Raw genomic sequence first — 17,823 nt, forward strand, 5'->3', positions numbered from 1 at the left:
GGGACCTATAATGCCCCTTATCACAAGATAATCTCTGGTGTCCTCAGAATGTGTCTGTGAAGTTTCAGCTTTTTGCACCTATTTGGTTGTGAGCAAAAACACGCCGTTTTTGTGTGTCCCTTTAAATGCAAATGAGCTGATACTCCCGGCCCCCTTTCCAGAAGAGGGCGGAGCTTTAACAGAATCTCACGCAGCCTTACAACTGGAGTCGGACACTGATGGAGAGAACTTTTAGAATGCATCTGAACATTTCTGAATGGTTAGTGGATAAATTTCTGTAAATGCTGTGGAGTTGATTCAACTCATCGACTAACATGTGCCGTCAACATGGCCTCGCCCCCTTTGTTGTATGTTCTTGGGGGGCAGGGATTATTTAAATTTTAGGGTTAGTGATGTCACTAACCCGGGAAGAAGATCGTTGTAGTCCCTACCAGCCATTTGTTGTAGTCCTAAAACAGCAAATTCTTTAATAGAAAATATCTCCCTTTACATTCGCAACTTTGCAGATGTTGTTTGTGCTTAAACATTACACACTAACTAAAGTTAAAAGAGGGAAATCATAATCAACCACCCCTTTAACATAAACGGCTATTCAATGTTATCACAATGACCTTATGGTTTGTAAAACTGACCTTTTTATTGATGCTCAAAACAATACACACAAAACAATACAATACACAAATACTAACATAACACAAAATACAAAAAAAAAAACAACAAAAAAAAAACCCTAAAAAAAAGAAAACGGGGGAATAATTAAATATAATTAAATATATTGACAAATTATGAGAATTACATGACACTGAAAAAAAGGAAAATAATTGCAAATAGATCATGTTTTTAAGGCTTTTTTGTTCTCAGAAAATTTAATTGAAAAGATGTATTTTTCAAATTCTTTCACAAGGAGAGGTTTAGCATTTAGATTTATGAATGTGGAATTTAGTAAAAAGATCAGATAAATAACATAAAATTGACCTTTTTTGACTGAGCATAATCAACAAAGCCTAGTACCACATCCTTTCAAAACAACACACATTCATTATAAATTTCATTCCTAATATAACCTAAAAAATCTTGCCAAAACATTTAGTAAGGGACAATACTAAAAAAGATGAACTACAGTTTCATCAGAGTTGTCACAGAAGGAGCAACTGGAGGAAATATCCGTTTTGAGCTTTTTTTTTTTTTTTTTTTTTTTTTTTTTAGGTAAGTTAGTAATTTGCAGGGTAGCACTTGTGAATTATTTTAAAATAAATCTCTTTTACTTGAGAGATGTGAAAGGTGTATAATTGACCTTACCAAAATGGCGGAAGGCTTGTGATTTCGTCTGCAACATCCGGCTGCGTCACGTCCGAACACTCAAGATCAAAAACATGGCGTTGCTTCTAAGGTCAGTACGAACATGTTATTTTTAAAATGTGACAGCTTTGCTTTTTCTTTTGTTTCAGATGAAATTAGTCGTTGTGACGGTCTGTTTGCAATCATATGAGCTGGCAGTTTGACAGTCGTGATTTTGAGAGTTTGCGGATGTTAACGTATTATACATGTAACAACACTGTGTACTGCACTTTGCTCTGTTATGGTCTTTATAGCCATGTTATATGCTACAGCTTTGTGTTTTTAGTTTCTTTCATAATAATACTAGTAATCATTTATTCCGTTGTTTTTGTTCATACTGTCTGCAAGGTCTTTTACACCAGAATCTTCTGTACGTTAAAATCATCAATTATGATGATTAAACATTAACTGAGTAGTATGTTGTGTGCCACATTATTTGTTATGTTCATATGTGCAAGCTCATCTCCAGCTCTACTTGAGTCCTATCACTGTGCGACATTATTTCTATTAGTAGAGTTTTATCAGATTAACCATATTAGATGTTAATAATGATGCCTTGTTAGGTAACTTACATAACCAAACAGCGAATGTCCATATGCTAGGTCTGTGCTGTTATTGTGTTTGAAGTGTTCTGTTACAGACATGAGTTAGGATATTTCTGAATGCGGCCCCTGGTTTAAAATGTACAGAATACCCAGCTGCTTTAACTGTATACAAATGTGTGTTTGTACATAAATTTATTAGTTTCATACTTGTGCCTGAAATTTATGGGGGTTTTCTGTTTTTTAGGACGGTGGCCCGACAGGGTCTGTGTTCGTCACGGTCACAGTTCGGAATACTCTACAGACAGTGAGTACTTTTGTGTTTTCCCAACAAATTTTCACATTAAGAATTCATATTAAGCTGTAAAGCTCCTTTCTCCTTTTGTTTTCCAGTGCTGTCCCTATGGGAACCACAGCGAAAGAGGAAATGAACAAGTTTTGGACAAAAAACACACGACTCAACAGACCTGTCTCACCACATATAAGCATCTACCAGTGAGTGTTACCACATCTGCTTCTTGGAGTGTGTGGTGTGAGGGTTATGAATGGAATTAACTGTCTAGAAAAAGATGATCAATGAATGTCTTTGGTGTTTACAGGTGGTCTGTCCCCATGATGATGTCAATCTCACACAGAGGAACAGGCGTTGCACTAAGTTCAGGTAGCTAGAATATATTCTTGGCTTTCGATGATGCCTCTAAAGGCCCGTTCACACCAAGACGATAACTACAGTACCGGTCAAAAGTTTGAGACACATTACTCTTTTTAATGTTTTTTAAAGAAGTCTCTTATGCTCTTCAATCCTGCATTTATTTGATCAAAAATACAGAAAAAACAGTAATATTGTGAAATATTATTGCAATTGAAAATAATGGTTTTCTATTTTAATATACTTTAAAATATAATTTATTTCTGAATTTTCAGCATCATTACTCCAGTCTTCAGTGATTATGCTGATTTGATACTCAGTTATTATCAATGTTGGAAACAGTTGTGCTGCTTAATATTTTTTAGAACCTGTGATACTTTTTTCAGGATTCATTGATGAGTAAAAAGAAAGAACAGCATTTGTTCAAAATAGAAATCTTTTCTAACAATATTAGCCTTTACTGTCACTTTTTATCAATTTAACACATACTTGCTGAATAAAAAAAAAAACGAGCCCAAACTTTTGAACAATAGTGTATTACAAAAGATTTCTATTTCAAATAAATCCTGTTCTTTTTTATTAACTTTTTATTCGTCAAAGAATTCTGAAAAAAACTATTACAGGTTATAAAAAAAAATATTAAGCAGCACAACTGTTTCCAACATTGATAAATCAGCATATTAGAATGATTTCTGAAGGATCATGTGACACTGAAGACTGGAGTAATGACTGATGAAAATTCAGCTTTGCATCACAGAAATAAATTATATTTTAAAGTATATTATAATAGAAAATCATTTTTTCAACTGCAATAATATTCACAATATTACTGTTTTTCTTCTGAATTTTTGATCAAACAAATGCAGCCTTGATGAGCGTAAGAGACAAAATATTAATCGTCCCCTTGGAATTATAGGATTCTATCTGCATTCTGAGCAGTTCTGAGATATTGAACTTCAAAGTTTTTGCATTCCATTGGACTTTGTAGATAGAACCTTTTGTTTTCTAAATAAAAAGTCCCAAAATGTACACAACATTAAAAAAAAAACATCCCATAATGTAAATAAGTTATATGTGAATAATATTATATAAGAATATGTGAATAACTCAATTTTGAATGAGTCAATCAGAATTCAAAGAGCTTAAGCATTTCAAGCGGCAGACGACAAAGCTGTAGTGTGTGCTTACAATAGACTGAATGTTATCATAAACTGCCATTGACACATATATAATTATCATTCTTGCTGACTTTTAAAGAATGAAGCCTTTTGTGTTCATGGCTAAATTGTTGCATTTTAATATTAAATAATGTTGTTGATCTTTTTGTCTCAGGAATCTCTGCGTTTGCACTTGCTGCGTTGGTTTTACCGGAGAGTTACCCATATTACCTTGATCTCATTCACTCCATGTCCTTTGGGCCCCAGTTCCTTGCTTTCAGCAAATTTGCTCTGGCTTTCCCAGTTTCTTATCACACCTTCAACGGCATCCGTCATCTGGTACATGCACACACACAAATGAATGAAGTATATTCACACACTCTCTGGCTCTCATAATGACAGTGTAACCAGTTGTATGTGACCAAATATGTGATCAAGTGCAAAATTACAACTTAGACTACAGGTCAAGTTTGGGATCAGTAAGATTTTTTTTGTTTTTTGAAGAAAATTAATACTTTCATTCAGCAAGGATGGATTAAAGAATCCTGCAAAAAATGTGTCACGGTTTCCATAAAAATATTAAGCAGCACAACTGTTTTCAACATTGATTATAATAAGAAATGTTTTTTGAGCCTTAAATTAACATATTAGAATGATTTCTGAAGGATCACGTGACACTGAAGAATGGAGTAATGATTTTGCATCACAGGAATTAATTGCATTTTAAAATATATTAAAATAGAAAACAGTTATAAATAAATAAAATGCAATTTATTAAAAAAAAATGCAACCTTAGTGAGCATAAACTTTTTTCAAAGAAATCTTTTGAAGTTTCGGTAGTGTATATTCAATATTTTTAATGTCTATTCAATGCTTTACTCATTACCAGAATAATGACTTATCCTTTTTGGAGACTGTTCTCAGCAAATATTAATATTAATTAGACTTATTATTCAGCATATCATGCAGTTCAATATATTGATCATACTTTGTTTCATATCTCTTTTTGTCTCTTTTTTTCAGATGTGGGATGTTGGGAAGGGTTTTAAGATTCCTGAAATCTATCGTTCTGGCTACATTGTCATTGCTCTGACTATTCTCACATCAATTGGTCTTGCTGCCATGTAAATCCAAGAGACACACAAATGAAGAAAATGTGGGAGTAGAGAAGGTGGTGTTATTTTGTTTATCTGTCCCAGAAGTGGTCTGTAAGGACCAAATTCGTTAATATAAAAATTAAAATATTTACGTCTACACAAAAAATGTCCTCAGTGTTTTTTTTTTTTTTTTTCCATGTTAAACGTTCCACACCCGTAAGACCTTCGTTAATTTTCGGAACACAAATTAAGATATTTTTGTTGAAATCCGATGGCTCAGTGAGGCCTGCATAGGGAGCAATGACATTTCCTCTCTCAAGATCCATTAATGTACTAAAAACATATTTAAATCAGTTCATGTGAGTACAGTGGTTCAATATTAATATTATAAAGCGATGAGAATATTTTTGGTGTGCCAAAAAACCTCAGAAGCTTCCTGAAGCAGTGTTTTGAAATCGGCCATCACTATATAAGTCGTTATTTTGTTTTTTTGGCGCTCCAAAAATAGTCTTACGGGTCTGGAACGGCATAAGGGTGAGTAATAAATGATATAATTTTCATTTTAAGGTGAACTAACCCTTTAAATGAATTGCAGCTGAAAGCATTGCACATGGAACTTGGCATTTGCAATGAACTTTACAGCAATATTCAGAAAATATTCAGGAATGGTCTTAGCATTTCCTAAACCATTTGCCTTGTTTTTCTGTGTCATTGCAGTATTTCCAAAAATATTGACCTGTGCTTGATTTCACTTCCATTTTGGGATAAATAAAATTAAACCTCTAGACTCTAGACAATAGAAGCTCCTGGCAAATCAGTACTCTGCACCAAAACGGACAGATTCTTTGGCATTTATGTTATTTCCTCCCATCATGACTCAATTTTGACATAAAGAGGTCTTTATAATAATAATAAGCCATATGAAGTTTCTCTTTGCATCTATAATACTATGTTTTAAGACAGTGCATAAATTAAACATCTATATGTGTTGCCTTTGTGTGTAATGATAACTGCAATTATAATGTTTCATAGTAACTAATAGTAAGAGGGCGTGATTAGAATCTTGTTAATAATTTAAATAAACCCAAATGTTGAAGTCTGGCTATACAGGTTAAATTATTCTCCACGAATCTTGTTCACCTGAATGATAATGTCAAGGATGGCTGTGGGCTTTTTCATTTAAATGGTAATGTCGTAAAATGGATTGGTTTGGATTACAGACTACACGCAATCACTACACTGAATGTTTATTGAAAAACTCCATCCTGGAGTTCTAAAGCACCTGTTCTCTCATCATTTCCCTTCCCCTTTACTAAAACACTAGTTCAGGAGAGAAGTTATTTATCTGTGTCTTAAAGTAGAAGGCATTTCCTTTCACTTGTTGTGGTCAAGAATAAACAAATTGTGTTCAGTTTCAGTATTGCATCAGGTTGGTTTATATGGTCTTTTCAAACTCAGGGGTCCTCTGAAAATATTAGCCAATTTTACAATGTATTTTTAGGGCTGTCAGTTTTCATATTCACTTAAAATATTAGTTAAATGTTTAACAGTAATTTTGGTAACACTATTTTACAGTGTCATTGTTACACGTTACATGTAATAATGTAGTAATAACTAGAAATTATGCATAATGCAATAAGTAAGTATGTGTAGTTAATTATTATTACTCAGTACTTAAATGTATAATTACACTGTAATACTGACCTTAAAATAGTGTAACTGTAGTGTTTAACACATTTACCAAATTTGATATTCTTACTGTTTTTTTTATTCTGCTTTATACATACTGGTCAGAAATCATGATCGATTATTGGTTGTGACTTTTTTTTCTTGACGTTTCAACAATAGAAATAAAGAAACATGCATCCTTGGTCTCTCACTGTCTCTATATTTTTGTGTGGAAAAAAGATATTGAATTATTAGTTTCTCTTAACTTATAATCTATGTGGTCAATAATTGTACTGTATTACAGAACTTTTCCTTCACACTGTTGTCTTTATCTCCTGGGGGTTGGATGGCACTATTCTCTGCAAAGTGCCTTTGGAACAATATTTACTTTGAAAAGTACTATACAAATTGAATTGAAAATGTTTCTCTTCAGGTTCACACTGCTATACCTGCTCTGTTGGTGGAGAGAAGACACAGCTAGCCAAGTGTTTTCCTTTTACAACAGTATACAAACTAATTGTTTAATGTCTTTAATATCATCTAAATGGGTCTTTATGAATGAAAAAAGCTGTCTTAAAATTTTTAGAAAAACTATATATACTTATATTCTAGCAAGTGAGTCATATTTGGTGGTCACTGACGAAACAAAGCTTGAAACCCCTTGATAAGCTATGATGCGCACGCGATTTAATTTTTACAATACGGCTAATTTGGCAGCAAACAAATAATTAGCCTGCTATTTATAAACAGTATGATACATAAATAGAGACATGGTACACAAAATGACGCTTTTCAGGTAATGATATTAATTTTCCTGATGAATTGTGTTTACTCTGTTGTTCCAGAATGCTGGCACAGACTAGAAGTAAAGCTCGTGAAATAATTGGTGTGTTTGAGCTGTGGTAGTAGTCTGAATGACATTGTGGCTTTATAGAGTTTCTGAGATTTATTTATCGTTGTTGTTTTTTAAGAACTGATCAAAATAAACCTTGATAATTTTGTTTTCGGTTGGTGAGGGCGGATGTCCGCTCTTTCCGCACGACGAGAGGAGCGCGCGCCCCCTAGCGGGACATGACGCAATTACATCACGAGCATTGAACTGGTCCTGATGCTGCAGGATGCCGTATTGATGCAGAATATGACCTCACTTTACGCTGCATCATGTGGCTCAGTCTCTGTGGCGCAATGGAATAGCGCGCTGGACTTCTAATCCAGAGGCTCCGGGTTCGAGTCCCGGCAGAGATGAGTCGGAAATGACGCCATCAGGGGATGATGGCTTTTTATTATTATTATTATTATTAAATAAATGCATAAATAGGTAATGTGATGCTCATCCGTCACTTCATCGCAGAGGATGCAATGCATATTACATTTTTGTGAATGAACCTTCTCTTTTATATGCGTAGCAATAAAAGATTTTTGTTTTTATAAACATTCACAATTACAATTTTAAAAGCCTTTCTCTCTATATTTCCACAATTAAAAAGAAAAACAGCTTTACGGAGGAGAGAGATGCAACGGTTTGGTAACTCGCACTACATAGTCAGCTTTTATCCTACATTTCTAATACAGTAAAAAAATGCAATTTTTCTTTTTTAATACATTCTTGTCCCTTTTGCCCTCTCAAATCAGTTCAGCTGTAATATACTTGTCTTTGGTCTTGCCAATAAAGTCTCTCTAACGTGAAGAGAATTATCCTGAATGGCACTGGAGAGAGAGAGAGAGAGAGAGAGAGAGAGAATGAGAGCCTGCCAGAGAGATGGAGAGAGACATCAGTGTCCTATTGATTTTCCAGCGAACTATGTGATTGGCTCTTCCTGGTCATTATGGGATAGAAATAGAGAGGAATCTCACTTGTGCACTGCCTGATCAAACTCTACAGGAAATCCTCATCCAGGAAACCCTCCTTCGCTCTATCATTCATTTATTTGAATTGAAGGTGTGAATGTTCACCAGGTTCTCAGTCATTCATTTATCCACTTTGAGCTCATTTTCATCCTCTCACACAAGGCAATTTCACCAGCGTCAACCTGCGCTGAAAAATTCTTTCTGCAATTTTGCAATTCATATGTGATTTTGGCCCATGCTGCCTTGTTCATCTACCTCTTTTTCTTTCCTCTCCACAGGCAGTCTTATCTGAGAGAGGGAGAGGGAGCGATGAGGGCTCATTTTAATGCAGTATTTGATTTTAGATGTTCAGCAAGTCATTAAACTGATAATTGAGACGTTCTACTCATATTATCCCTGTCTTCCTGTCTCCCTCGCACTCACAGGCCGGTCGGAAACTAGGGTGTTGGTTTCTGCGCTTCTGGACAGTCGCACGTCGAAGAAAAAGAATTGCGCAGGTCACGGGCGAGCGCGCTCGACCGCGTGGACTGTCACAGCTCTGCGGATAATGACGTCAGCGTCTCTATAAAATGATGAAATGGGCATGGGCTCTGTTTCCAAACACTAGAAACTGAAGGTACGCCGTCCGGCGCTTCGCAGCCTGAAATATTGTTGTGTAAATATCTTCTCAATCTGATAGGCTGAACTATTTCGTTGTTGAATGATGTAACCGGGCGCTTTCTGGGAATACCGGAATGCTCGCAGTACAGTCTCCTGACCAGTAGATGTAACTACTGTCTCATGCGTATCAGTGATGAAGACCGTGCTGACAAGCTGGGATGATAACACAACAAACATACTGTATCTTTTATTTACCGCATAAAGAGATTAATTTTCCACTGTCTAATCTATGTCATGCTTTATTCACTCCGTGAAATGAATAAAAGCCGACAGACTGTGGGCTGGTGACATTAAACACACAAGTATGTAGTTATTTGGGCCGGAAGTGTCCCGCCCCGAGGCTCCGGTTGGCTGCTCGAGCCACCGCCACGGTGACCGAGTCGCTGCTCTCTCGGGGTATCTGCCTCTCGTGCAGTCGTCCATGTTTAACCCCGTGCGTCCCCCGCACCGCACAGCGAGTAATCCGCGTGCAGAACTAATCCTTAAATCCTCTCGCGAGCGAGTCGCAACGCCCTCCCCTCCTCCCATCCTCTCCTCTCCTCTCGCGCGGGCCTCCCGAGCAGCCGGCGGGGTCTCCAGAGCCCGGCTCGCGCGGGGACTCTATTCACGAGACCACACCTCGCGCCGCCACCAGCCTGAATGAGGGGGAACTTCACGAAAACATCGTCTTGCTCACATTTAACCCCGAAATAAATAAATAAAAAGTCAAATAAATTAAGTTTTGGACATGTTTTGCCAAAAGTAAGCCTATTTTTAGGACCATAAAGATTTATTGTGAGACTATTTACATAGCCTAGTAGTTGTTGCAGACTCAGATTCTTTTATTTGATTGTGAAGTTAACTATTTGAGACATTCATTCATTCATTCATTCATTCATTCATTCATTCTTTTCTACTTGATTAGGTTTATAAATTGCCCAATTTAGTGTGCTTTTTGGGGCAGCCAATACTTTGCTGTTCGTTCGAATAGACAGCGTTTGCAGGAGGTAAGGAAACTTGTCTAATGTACTTTTTGCGTATTTAGGCTACTCAGCAGCAATTAATTTCTCATATTTTTAAATTTTTCATTTTATGCTTAAGCTACTAAATATAAAATTACATTTGTGACCATTTAGATCACAACCAAATATGCATAAATTATAGGTTAATAGATAAATTATTATAAATTAAGTATTTTATATTGTTCTTTATTGTTTTAGTGTAATGTTTAGTCAAAAACAAAATAAATATGACAATTTATTTATTTCAAATTTCGGACATAAATAATGTTATCAACAACAGCAATAATTAATAATAATAATAATAATAATAATAATAATAATAATAATAATATATCAGGCAGTATGGTCTAGCCCTGCTATCCAAATGGTACGGCCAAATCGTATTAAAATACCCACCCCTCCCCCTCCACCCCCCGCGCCTCCCTCCCTTCCTCCCTCTCTCTCCCTCCCTTTCTCGGTGCTTTCAGACAGACTGTTTTGCTGCAGTGAACGGTAGCCGTGGAGAGAGGAAAAAGGCAAGAAAAACAAGAAGACAGCGGAGGGCGGAACGAGAACCAAGACAGACAGATCCATTGGGACCTTAGCGTGAGCGCCAGCAGGCATAGACGGGTCCTACACTCCAGAACCAACGGGCATCACGAGGAGCGCTTATATCGGTGCGTATTGTAATCTGCCCTCCTTTTGAGCTCACAGACACGCAGGGGTATTATTGTTGTTGGCGTCCTGGCTGGCGCTTATACAGATGGGGGGGAGACACCTGTCAGGTTTGTAAATAGGGGCACGCTCGTGCTCTGGAATGCGCCTGCATCCGCGCGCGCCTCTCCTGACGGGCGCACCGGGCAGAAAATCGTTCAACGAGCTCGGAGGTGTTAAACTATGAGCGAAGGGAAGGGGGTTGATGTTAAAGCGTGCTTAGGCTTACTGTTAATACGCCGATGGTTGCTTTGCCCCCTCGCGTTTCCCCTACCCTCCCATTCGCGAGCTTTACTAGCATCCCTGCCGCTCCTTCTGCATTCAGCTAGGAGTGTGTGCACCTGCTACTGTTTTCCGTGGTTCGGTGGGGCGTCCCGGTTGCGCGGGTGAGAACGGGACTGGTACTCAGCGGGAGAGAGGGAGAGGGAGGGAGGGAAATAAAGAGGAGAAGTGCGAGAAAAGAACCGATGAGTGAGGGAGGCGGCGCGGGTGGCTCCGTTTCGGGTCGCGTGTCATAGAATTGCTGAAGGTATCATCACCTCATGCCGACAGTCGCGATGAGGCGAGGCTTCGCTGCTTGCGCTGAACATCCACAGACACACACACACACAGTTTGACAGCCACTGTCCGTCCTTGCCTCCCTCTGTAGTTGCACAACAATACAGAGCATCTCTGCGAGACCGTCCGCCAGCCCCGCAGGCAACGCACAGTTCAAAAAAGCACACTAAGAGAGAGGAATAGGCAACCAGCGACCTGGACTATTGTGTGAGTGCGCGCGCGCGTGGTTGTGGCCAAGGGCTGCGCGCTGAATTCTCAACGGGCGACAGGTGCACCTTCCTCTCGCACGCGCAGCAGTCAGAGAGTAGGAGAATAATGAGAGAGGTGTTAAAGGCTACCGCGAGGATTTTCGCGGGCAGAACTCTACAAATCTCAGTTCTTGTCAGGCATGTGCGCTCGCTTTTGTCGATTCAGAGTCGTTTTCTGGGTTACTGAGTGACGAAGGGAATGTTTTCGATCGCTGCGTCACATCACACACTGCGAGTGACACGAGACGATTAATGGAAGCACTGGGGCAGCGCGTGAGTGAAGTGTGTGTGCTCAGCATCAATGCGACCCATCGGCGCGCTCCGTCTGTTAATGAGTGTGTTATGTGTGTGTCCTTTCTTCCAGTCAGCGCTTCGGTGAGCTTCTCCACTTCTCCTGGCCTCGAGAGGACTATTGAGTTTAACGTACTGGACGGATGAGCGGGATGCGCGCGCGTCAGAGTATGACATTCCCGTCATTCCAGCGGGCCGCTCTCAGGGCTCTGGCGGCCTTGACGATGCTTCTCGCGACCTCCGTTCGGAGCAACTACGTTTTCGGTAAGAAACCCCCCTCTCTGCACTCACTCTGCTCCTCCCTCATGTTTTCAGTGTTTTCTGTTTTTACAAGGGAATCACAGAGCCGTTAATAAGCTCGTGGGGCACAGAGGAGCCTCCCCCTCTTCTCAGCTCCAACGGAATTTTCTGCTGTGTTGTTATTTTGAGAACAATAGCACATCTACCTTATCTCTATCTATCTATCTATCTATCTATCTATCTATCTATCTATCTATCTATCTATCTATCTATCTATCTATCTATCTATCTATCTATCTATCTATCTATCTATCTATCTATCTATCTATCTATCTATCTATCTATCTATCTATCTATCTATCTATCTATCTAATCTTCTTAGTCATTTCTCAAGCATTCTTAAAAACACAGGTTCCAAAACTAGGTTTTTGCAGCTATGCCATATGAAGCATTTTTGGTTCCTCAAAGAACCTTTTAGTGATTCAGAATCATTTTTCTTAGTATGAAAAACATTTACAAAACGTAAAGAAACTTTTTTCCACTATAAAGAACCATTTGTGGTTCCATGAATGTTAAAGGTTCTTCATGGAACAGTAGATGCCTTTATTTTTAAGACATACACAATGCAGGCAATTCTAATGAAGTTTATTATAAAATCAAAATTTTTTAATGAACTTGGAAGGATTGCAGCTCAGAGGAACTGATGAGTGGAGATCATAGATGCTTTTATTTTAGTATAGTTACACCACAAATCGAGAACATATCTATCTATCCTCAAGCACATGTGCATACATTACACAACTTATCGAGTTGGACTGAATCAGTCTTCTGGCTTGTGTAGGTGTGTGGCTATTACATTGGTCCTCTATGGAGTTTAGGACTGAACAGCATCTTTATAAAACCTTTTCATTAAAATCCTTTTTCATAATAAAGTTTACATTTTGTTCAGTAAGGAAGGCAGGTTTTGTCTGGTTCATTGTCACTGTTTCAGCAGACTGATGAGTGGATATCATAACTGCTTTTAATGTTTAGTTGAAGTATAATTGCTATTGCACAAGTGTACATTACACAATCACAATGAGTTGGACCGAATCAGTCTACAGGCTTGTGTGGGTGTATTGTTACTCTCTAGAGTAACTCTCTGAACAGATCTTTATCAAATGTCCAACATTTTTTAGTTAAAATTTGGAAGATTATTCATGAATGATGATTGTGATAGAGTTTCCCAATTCATTAAGTGTGAACTGGAGATTTGTGTTGAGATGTTGGATTTAGTGAGATGGTGTCATTTGAATACTTTTCTTTCTTTCTTTCTTTCTTTCTTTCTTTCTTTCTTTCTTTCTTTCTTTCTTTCTTTTTATCGATCCTGATCTCATCCTTTCTCTCTCTCACACACACACAAACACTTAAACTCTGTCAGCTGTTTTTGCTGCTCACTGCATTATTCATTATTGTCCTTTTTGTGCTTTTGCATATCCACTAACCCTATGCATCCTTAATGCGAATGTGAGCATATGTGCAGGCTTTATGCATATGTAAGAAACTCATACTTTGGTTTATATGCAGTGGAGCGGATTGTTTGAGAGTATGTATAGGTTGTTTGATTGGTGCATATATGTGTATGAGCATGTTGAATGATGTATCCAAAGTGGGAAATAGTATGTCTTTGTTCCATATGGTGTGGTCTGTGACTGTAAGATTTACATTAAATTACTTGTGATGCTGGTTCCACCTGCTTTCGAAAACCTTTCCTTCCCTGACATAATCAATCAGTGTTGTACAAAGTCAACCACCCACCTTCTATTTCAAAATTCTGTTTTTGTGAACTATAAAGCAGCACACCCGTTTTCAACACTGATAATAAGAAAAGTTTCTCGAGCACCAAATCAGCATATTATGATTTCTGAAGTAATGATGCTGAAAATTCAGCTTTGCCATCACAAAAATAAATTTTAAATAGGTCTATTAAAATAGGAAACATTTAAATTGTAATAATATTTAACTATATTTCTGCTTTTACTGTATTTTTACTAAACTTTAAGAGAATTTTTTTTTTAAATCTCATGTTTAAAATGAAACTAATTAAAAAAAATTAAAATGGTAACTCGTGTTTTGATATATTCATTAAAACAACAGCGTCGTAGTGGAGCAAGTGGAGCTAAGCTGGCTTTTTCAATTCATTCCTATGAAAGCTGAGCAACATGCTCAAGCAGGGAATCGTGGGTTTGACAGTGGATCGGAGAACACACAGAGAGTAATCGAGAGCATCCAAAAGTTGAGAAATGTCAGATGAAAACAACAGGCGGCAGGCAGCCAATCACTATGAGTTGCAGGTATGAGCTTTTCAAAATTTGCAGACTGTGCTGGTGTTTCTGCTGAGTTTAGTGCATAAATCATTGTTTACATATTACAATGGTTGGGTTAATAAAAGTGTATTAAACTGACAACATAGCCTACCTATTGGCATTAGCAAACAAAGCTTTTATCCTTCCAACTGTAATCGCGTGTAGGCTATATATGATTCTGGATAAATTGAGAATGATTTTTTTCAGGATTTTTGTTTTGTTTTGTTTTGATTCAGATAGAGATCACAATTCTCCCATGAATCTGAATAGACAACTAAACAAAATAACATGTAGCTTGTTAGATGTTCTGACAAAATGTTATTTGCTGCATTCAAAAATATTTAATTAATTTGATTTTTTTTTATTTTCATGAATGATTCAATGACTCATTCATAAAGACTTCACTTGTTTCATTACTGAATGAATCAGCGTTTTTGAACAGATCTCTTGAATGAATGATTCGATGAAAACTACATTTTAAAGGGGATTTTACAAGATTTTAGTATAAGTCTCTGGTGTCCCCAGAATGTGTCTGTAAAGTTTCATCACAGATCATTTATTATAGCTTGTAGGCCTGTCACGATAACTACTTTTTGTTGCTTGATATATTGCCCCAGAAATAATTGCGACATGCGATATTATTATTGTCATTGTAAGACCATTGTAATGCAAGACAAAAAAATTGGAGATAAAGGCATTATGTTTTGTTTTGTTATAAATTAATCACATAATTCTAAACTGAGACCACAGATGGTTGTCATTACCCTACTGCATTAATGGAAGGGAAGTTAGTATAAAGGTTTTTAAAATAAAATATTTTTCAAATTATAATTTTAATAGTATTAAAAAAAAAAATAGGTACTACTTTTTTCGAGAATACTTTTTGTGTGCAAAAACAAAATTCTCGGTATTCGTGGTATTCTCGTCGATTCATAACATTAAAGGATTAGTTCACTTCAGAATTAAAATTTCCTGATAATTTACTCACCCCCATGTCATCCAAGATGTTTATGTCTTTCTTTCTACAGTCAAAAATAAATAATGGTTTTTGAGGGAAACATTCCAGGATTTTTCTCCATATAGTTAACAGTTTGAAGGTCCAAATTGCAGTTTGAATGGGCTCTACATGATCCCAGCTGAAGAATAAGTGTCTTGTCTAGCGAAATGATCGGTAATTTTCTAAAAAAAATAAAAATGTATACTTTTTATACATATACGTTGAAAAGGTAACGCGTGGCATAGGCGGAAGTACCGCGGTAGTAGGGCTGGACGATTATGGCCTAAAATCAAAACCTCGATTAATTGAACATTTTACCTCGATTACGATTAATGAACGATTATTTTGTTTCTGTTTTTTTTTCATAGTTCTCTGACGAGGTTTGTACTGTATATGATTGACTATTAAAAGGTGGGATATTTTTTTCCTATTTAAAGAGTGATCTGACATAACAGCTCACTTTCAGCAGTTATTTTATCTATGCTTCATAACATTTCTTACAGATTTCTGCTCGTTGTAAATCAGATAAAGATAAATTAGCACAGTACCAGTACAAGTGATTGCGTGTGAATTAGTCATACCGTCTCACTGTTCATTGTGAAGCTGTGGGTTGTAAATGGTTAAAAAGTAGAAAATATATGCTATAAGAAGTTTTGAGTTTCTAAGCTCCTTTAGTGATAAATCACTGGACAGCGCTGACTAGTTTCTGCGTTCCTCTCAACGCGCGATCTTCACGCGATCAGATGTATTATTATTCCGAGCTACCGTGCTCGCGCAGCTGCATTGTGGCAAGAACACTCATGCAAACAGCTGCACGAGCACGGTAGCTCGGAATAATAATACATCTGATCGTCTAATCGCTTGAATGTACAAACCTTAAAACAAATACAACTGACAAAGTTTAGTGAAGACGCAAGGCTCTCCGCTCACGCGCCATCACTGTGTTGAACCGGCGTTTGCTTTTATGCCTCTGACTGGACGGGGCGGAGTCGTGGCTACACACACGGTAATGTTTTTAAGGGGAAAGTATTACCAGGATTAAAAAACCGAAATAACCGACATGGGAAAATGACGTCGGTTAGAGGTTCTGAATTTCGGTTTCGATTACTTTTCGATTAATTGTCCAGCCCTACGCGGTAGGGTGAAAAACTCATCTCATTTTCTACTCCAACTTCAAAATCGTCTGACATCATTGTTTTACCCTCTTTTTTTTTTGTAAAGGCCATTTCGTTTGACTTAGTTTTTGCACATTCGCTTTGTAAACACTTGCTCGGTACTTCTGCCTACGTCACGCGTGACCTTTCTAATGTGATTACGTAATGCGTGGCGCATTAGCATTTGTGGTTAAATAGTTTAGCTTTATGGTGATTTATATTGCTGTTATTCTTAATAACTATTGCTATGTTTTCACATTTGTTAAACTATATTGTAAGTTGAAAGCTCTACTAAAGCATTACAAACAGGAAACAAGATCATGTGTAATTGTGTATCAGGAATCAGGATATAAGTTTTTCAGGTCTTCACTCACAGTTTCTTGAGTAGGCTGCAAGTGTGTGTGTGAGAGAGTGTTCAGATGTCCAGTCATGGTCTCTGATGTGTTGGCTACGTATTTGAATTTGGCTGTATGTGAGAGAGACAACTTCTCACTTTGGTCTCTGAAGTGTGTATTTGTGTGTGAGGGATATCCAGTTCATCGCTCATGGTCTCTGAAGTGTATGTGTTCATGTAGTTTTCATCTCTGATGTCTGTGTGTGTGCTTGTGTTGCTCATTGATGTGTGTGTGACTTGTAGGACAGATCACCCGTAGCCTCCGATATGTGTGCTACATCCTCTGTGACATGTCTGCGAGCAGCTCAACATGTGGTGGAAGCATCTGGATATCCTCCATAACCTGCTTGATAAATTCTGAAAGGTCATTTTAAAGAGGACGGCACAGCTCTGGGGCTCATTTCGTAGGGCTTAACAACTGTGCATCACAGATTCATCAAAAGAGGCACTGCAAGGGAAAATGAACCTTTTTGTTTGTTTGCGGCATTGCGTGGCTGCAGTCGCGGTGTGTTGAAGCATGTTGTTGTGTCCCTCCACTGACCTGAGACATATTTTGATGGTTATTCGTGTTGCTAGAGCACATTTGGGCCGAGTGATTTATGCAGTCTTATGCAGTCCTAACTGTGTAAAACCTCAGTGATGCTGACATATGTGCATATTTGTGAACGCATGTCAGGATTAAAGTGGTATTATGTGTGTGTGACAGTGTGTGTTGTGTTATCGAATGCCTTTGAAAGATCTTTAGAGTAATGCTCATTATAAATGGTCCTGAACAAAATGGCTACTTAGCATAAATAATGCAGAGTAATGGATCACTGAAAAAGTGATTAGTCAGACGACAGGCCACAAATTATCCGCACACTTTGCACATCTTAACCCCTGATGGCTCCTCTTTCACAACACAAGAAAACACCAGAAAGGTCTACATGTGGAGGAACTACCC

General features: G+C 37.7%; 2 protein-coding genes and 1 non-coding gene across 7 annotated transcripts in view; all 3 read left to right on the plus strand.

The window, feature by feature from the left end:
- Positions 1–1,253: 1,253 nt before the first annotated feature.
- sdhc (succinate dehydrogenase complex, subunit C, integral membrane protein) lies at positions 1,254–4,949 on the plus strand. Its single transcript, XM_048164562.1, has 6 exons — positions 1,254–1,390; positions 2,128–2,187; positions 2,274–2,375; positions 2,480–2,541; positions 3,862–4,025; positions 4,710–4,949. The coding sequence occupies exons 1-6, from the start codon at positions 1,374–1,376 to the stop codon at positions 4,812–4,814; spliced, it is 510 nt and encodes a 169-aa protein (XP_048020519.1). The 5' UTR covers positions 1,254–1,373; the 3' UTR covers positions 4,815–4,949.
- A 2,673-nt stretch (positions 4,950–7,622) lies between these two features.
- On the plus strand, positions 7,623–7,696 carry trnar-ucu. Its single transcript has one exon. It is a non-coding gene; the product is annotated as a tRNA-Arg (tRNA).
- A 2,234-nt stretch (positions 7,697–9,930) lies between these two features.
- Positions 9,931–17,823, plus strand: part of cadm3 (cell adhesion molecule 3) — a 78,330-nt gene continuing 70,437 nt past the window's right edge. Inside the window, exons 1-3 of one of the 5 annotated variants that reach the window (XM_048163254.1) lie at positions 9,931–9,945; positions 10,428–10,616; positions 11,824–12,014. In XM_048163254.1, the coding sequence (XP_048019211.1) occupies positions 11,894–12,014 (121 nt within the window). In that variant the 5' untranslated portion in view covers positions 9,931–9,945; positions 10,428–10,616; positions 11,824–11,893. Of the gene's footprint in view, positions 9,946–10,376; positions 10,617–11,107; positions 11,733–11,823; positions 12,015–17,823 lie in introns of those variants that run through there. The other 4 variants (XM_048163253.1, XM_048163256.1, XM_048163257.1 and 1 more) reach the window with 4 other exon arrangements.

This window comes from Megalobrama amblycephala, linkage group LG17 (assembly GCF_018812025.1).
Source record: "Megalobrama amblycephala isolate DHTTF-2021 linkage group LG17, ASM1881202v1, whole genome shotgun sequence".
In the NCBI taxonomy this organism is placed as follows: domain Eukaryota; kingdom Metazoa; phylum Chordata; class Actinopteri; order Cypriniformes; family Xenocyprididae; genus Megalobrama; species Megalobrama amblycephala.

Coding starts and splice junctions, on each gene's coding strand:
- sdhc (XM_048164562.1), top strand. Junction 2,188..2,273: donor TTCGGAATACTCTACAGACA/GTGAGTACTTTT, acceptor TTTGTTTTCCAG/TGCTGTCCCTATGGGAACCA. Junction 4,026..4,709: donor TCAACGGCATCCGTCATCTG/GTACATGCACAC, acceptor TCTTTTTTTCAG/ATGTGGGATGTTGGGAAGGG.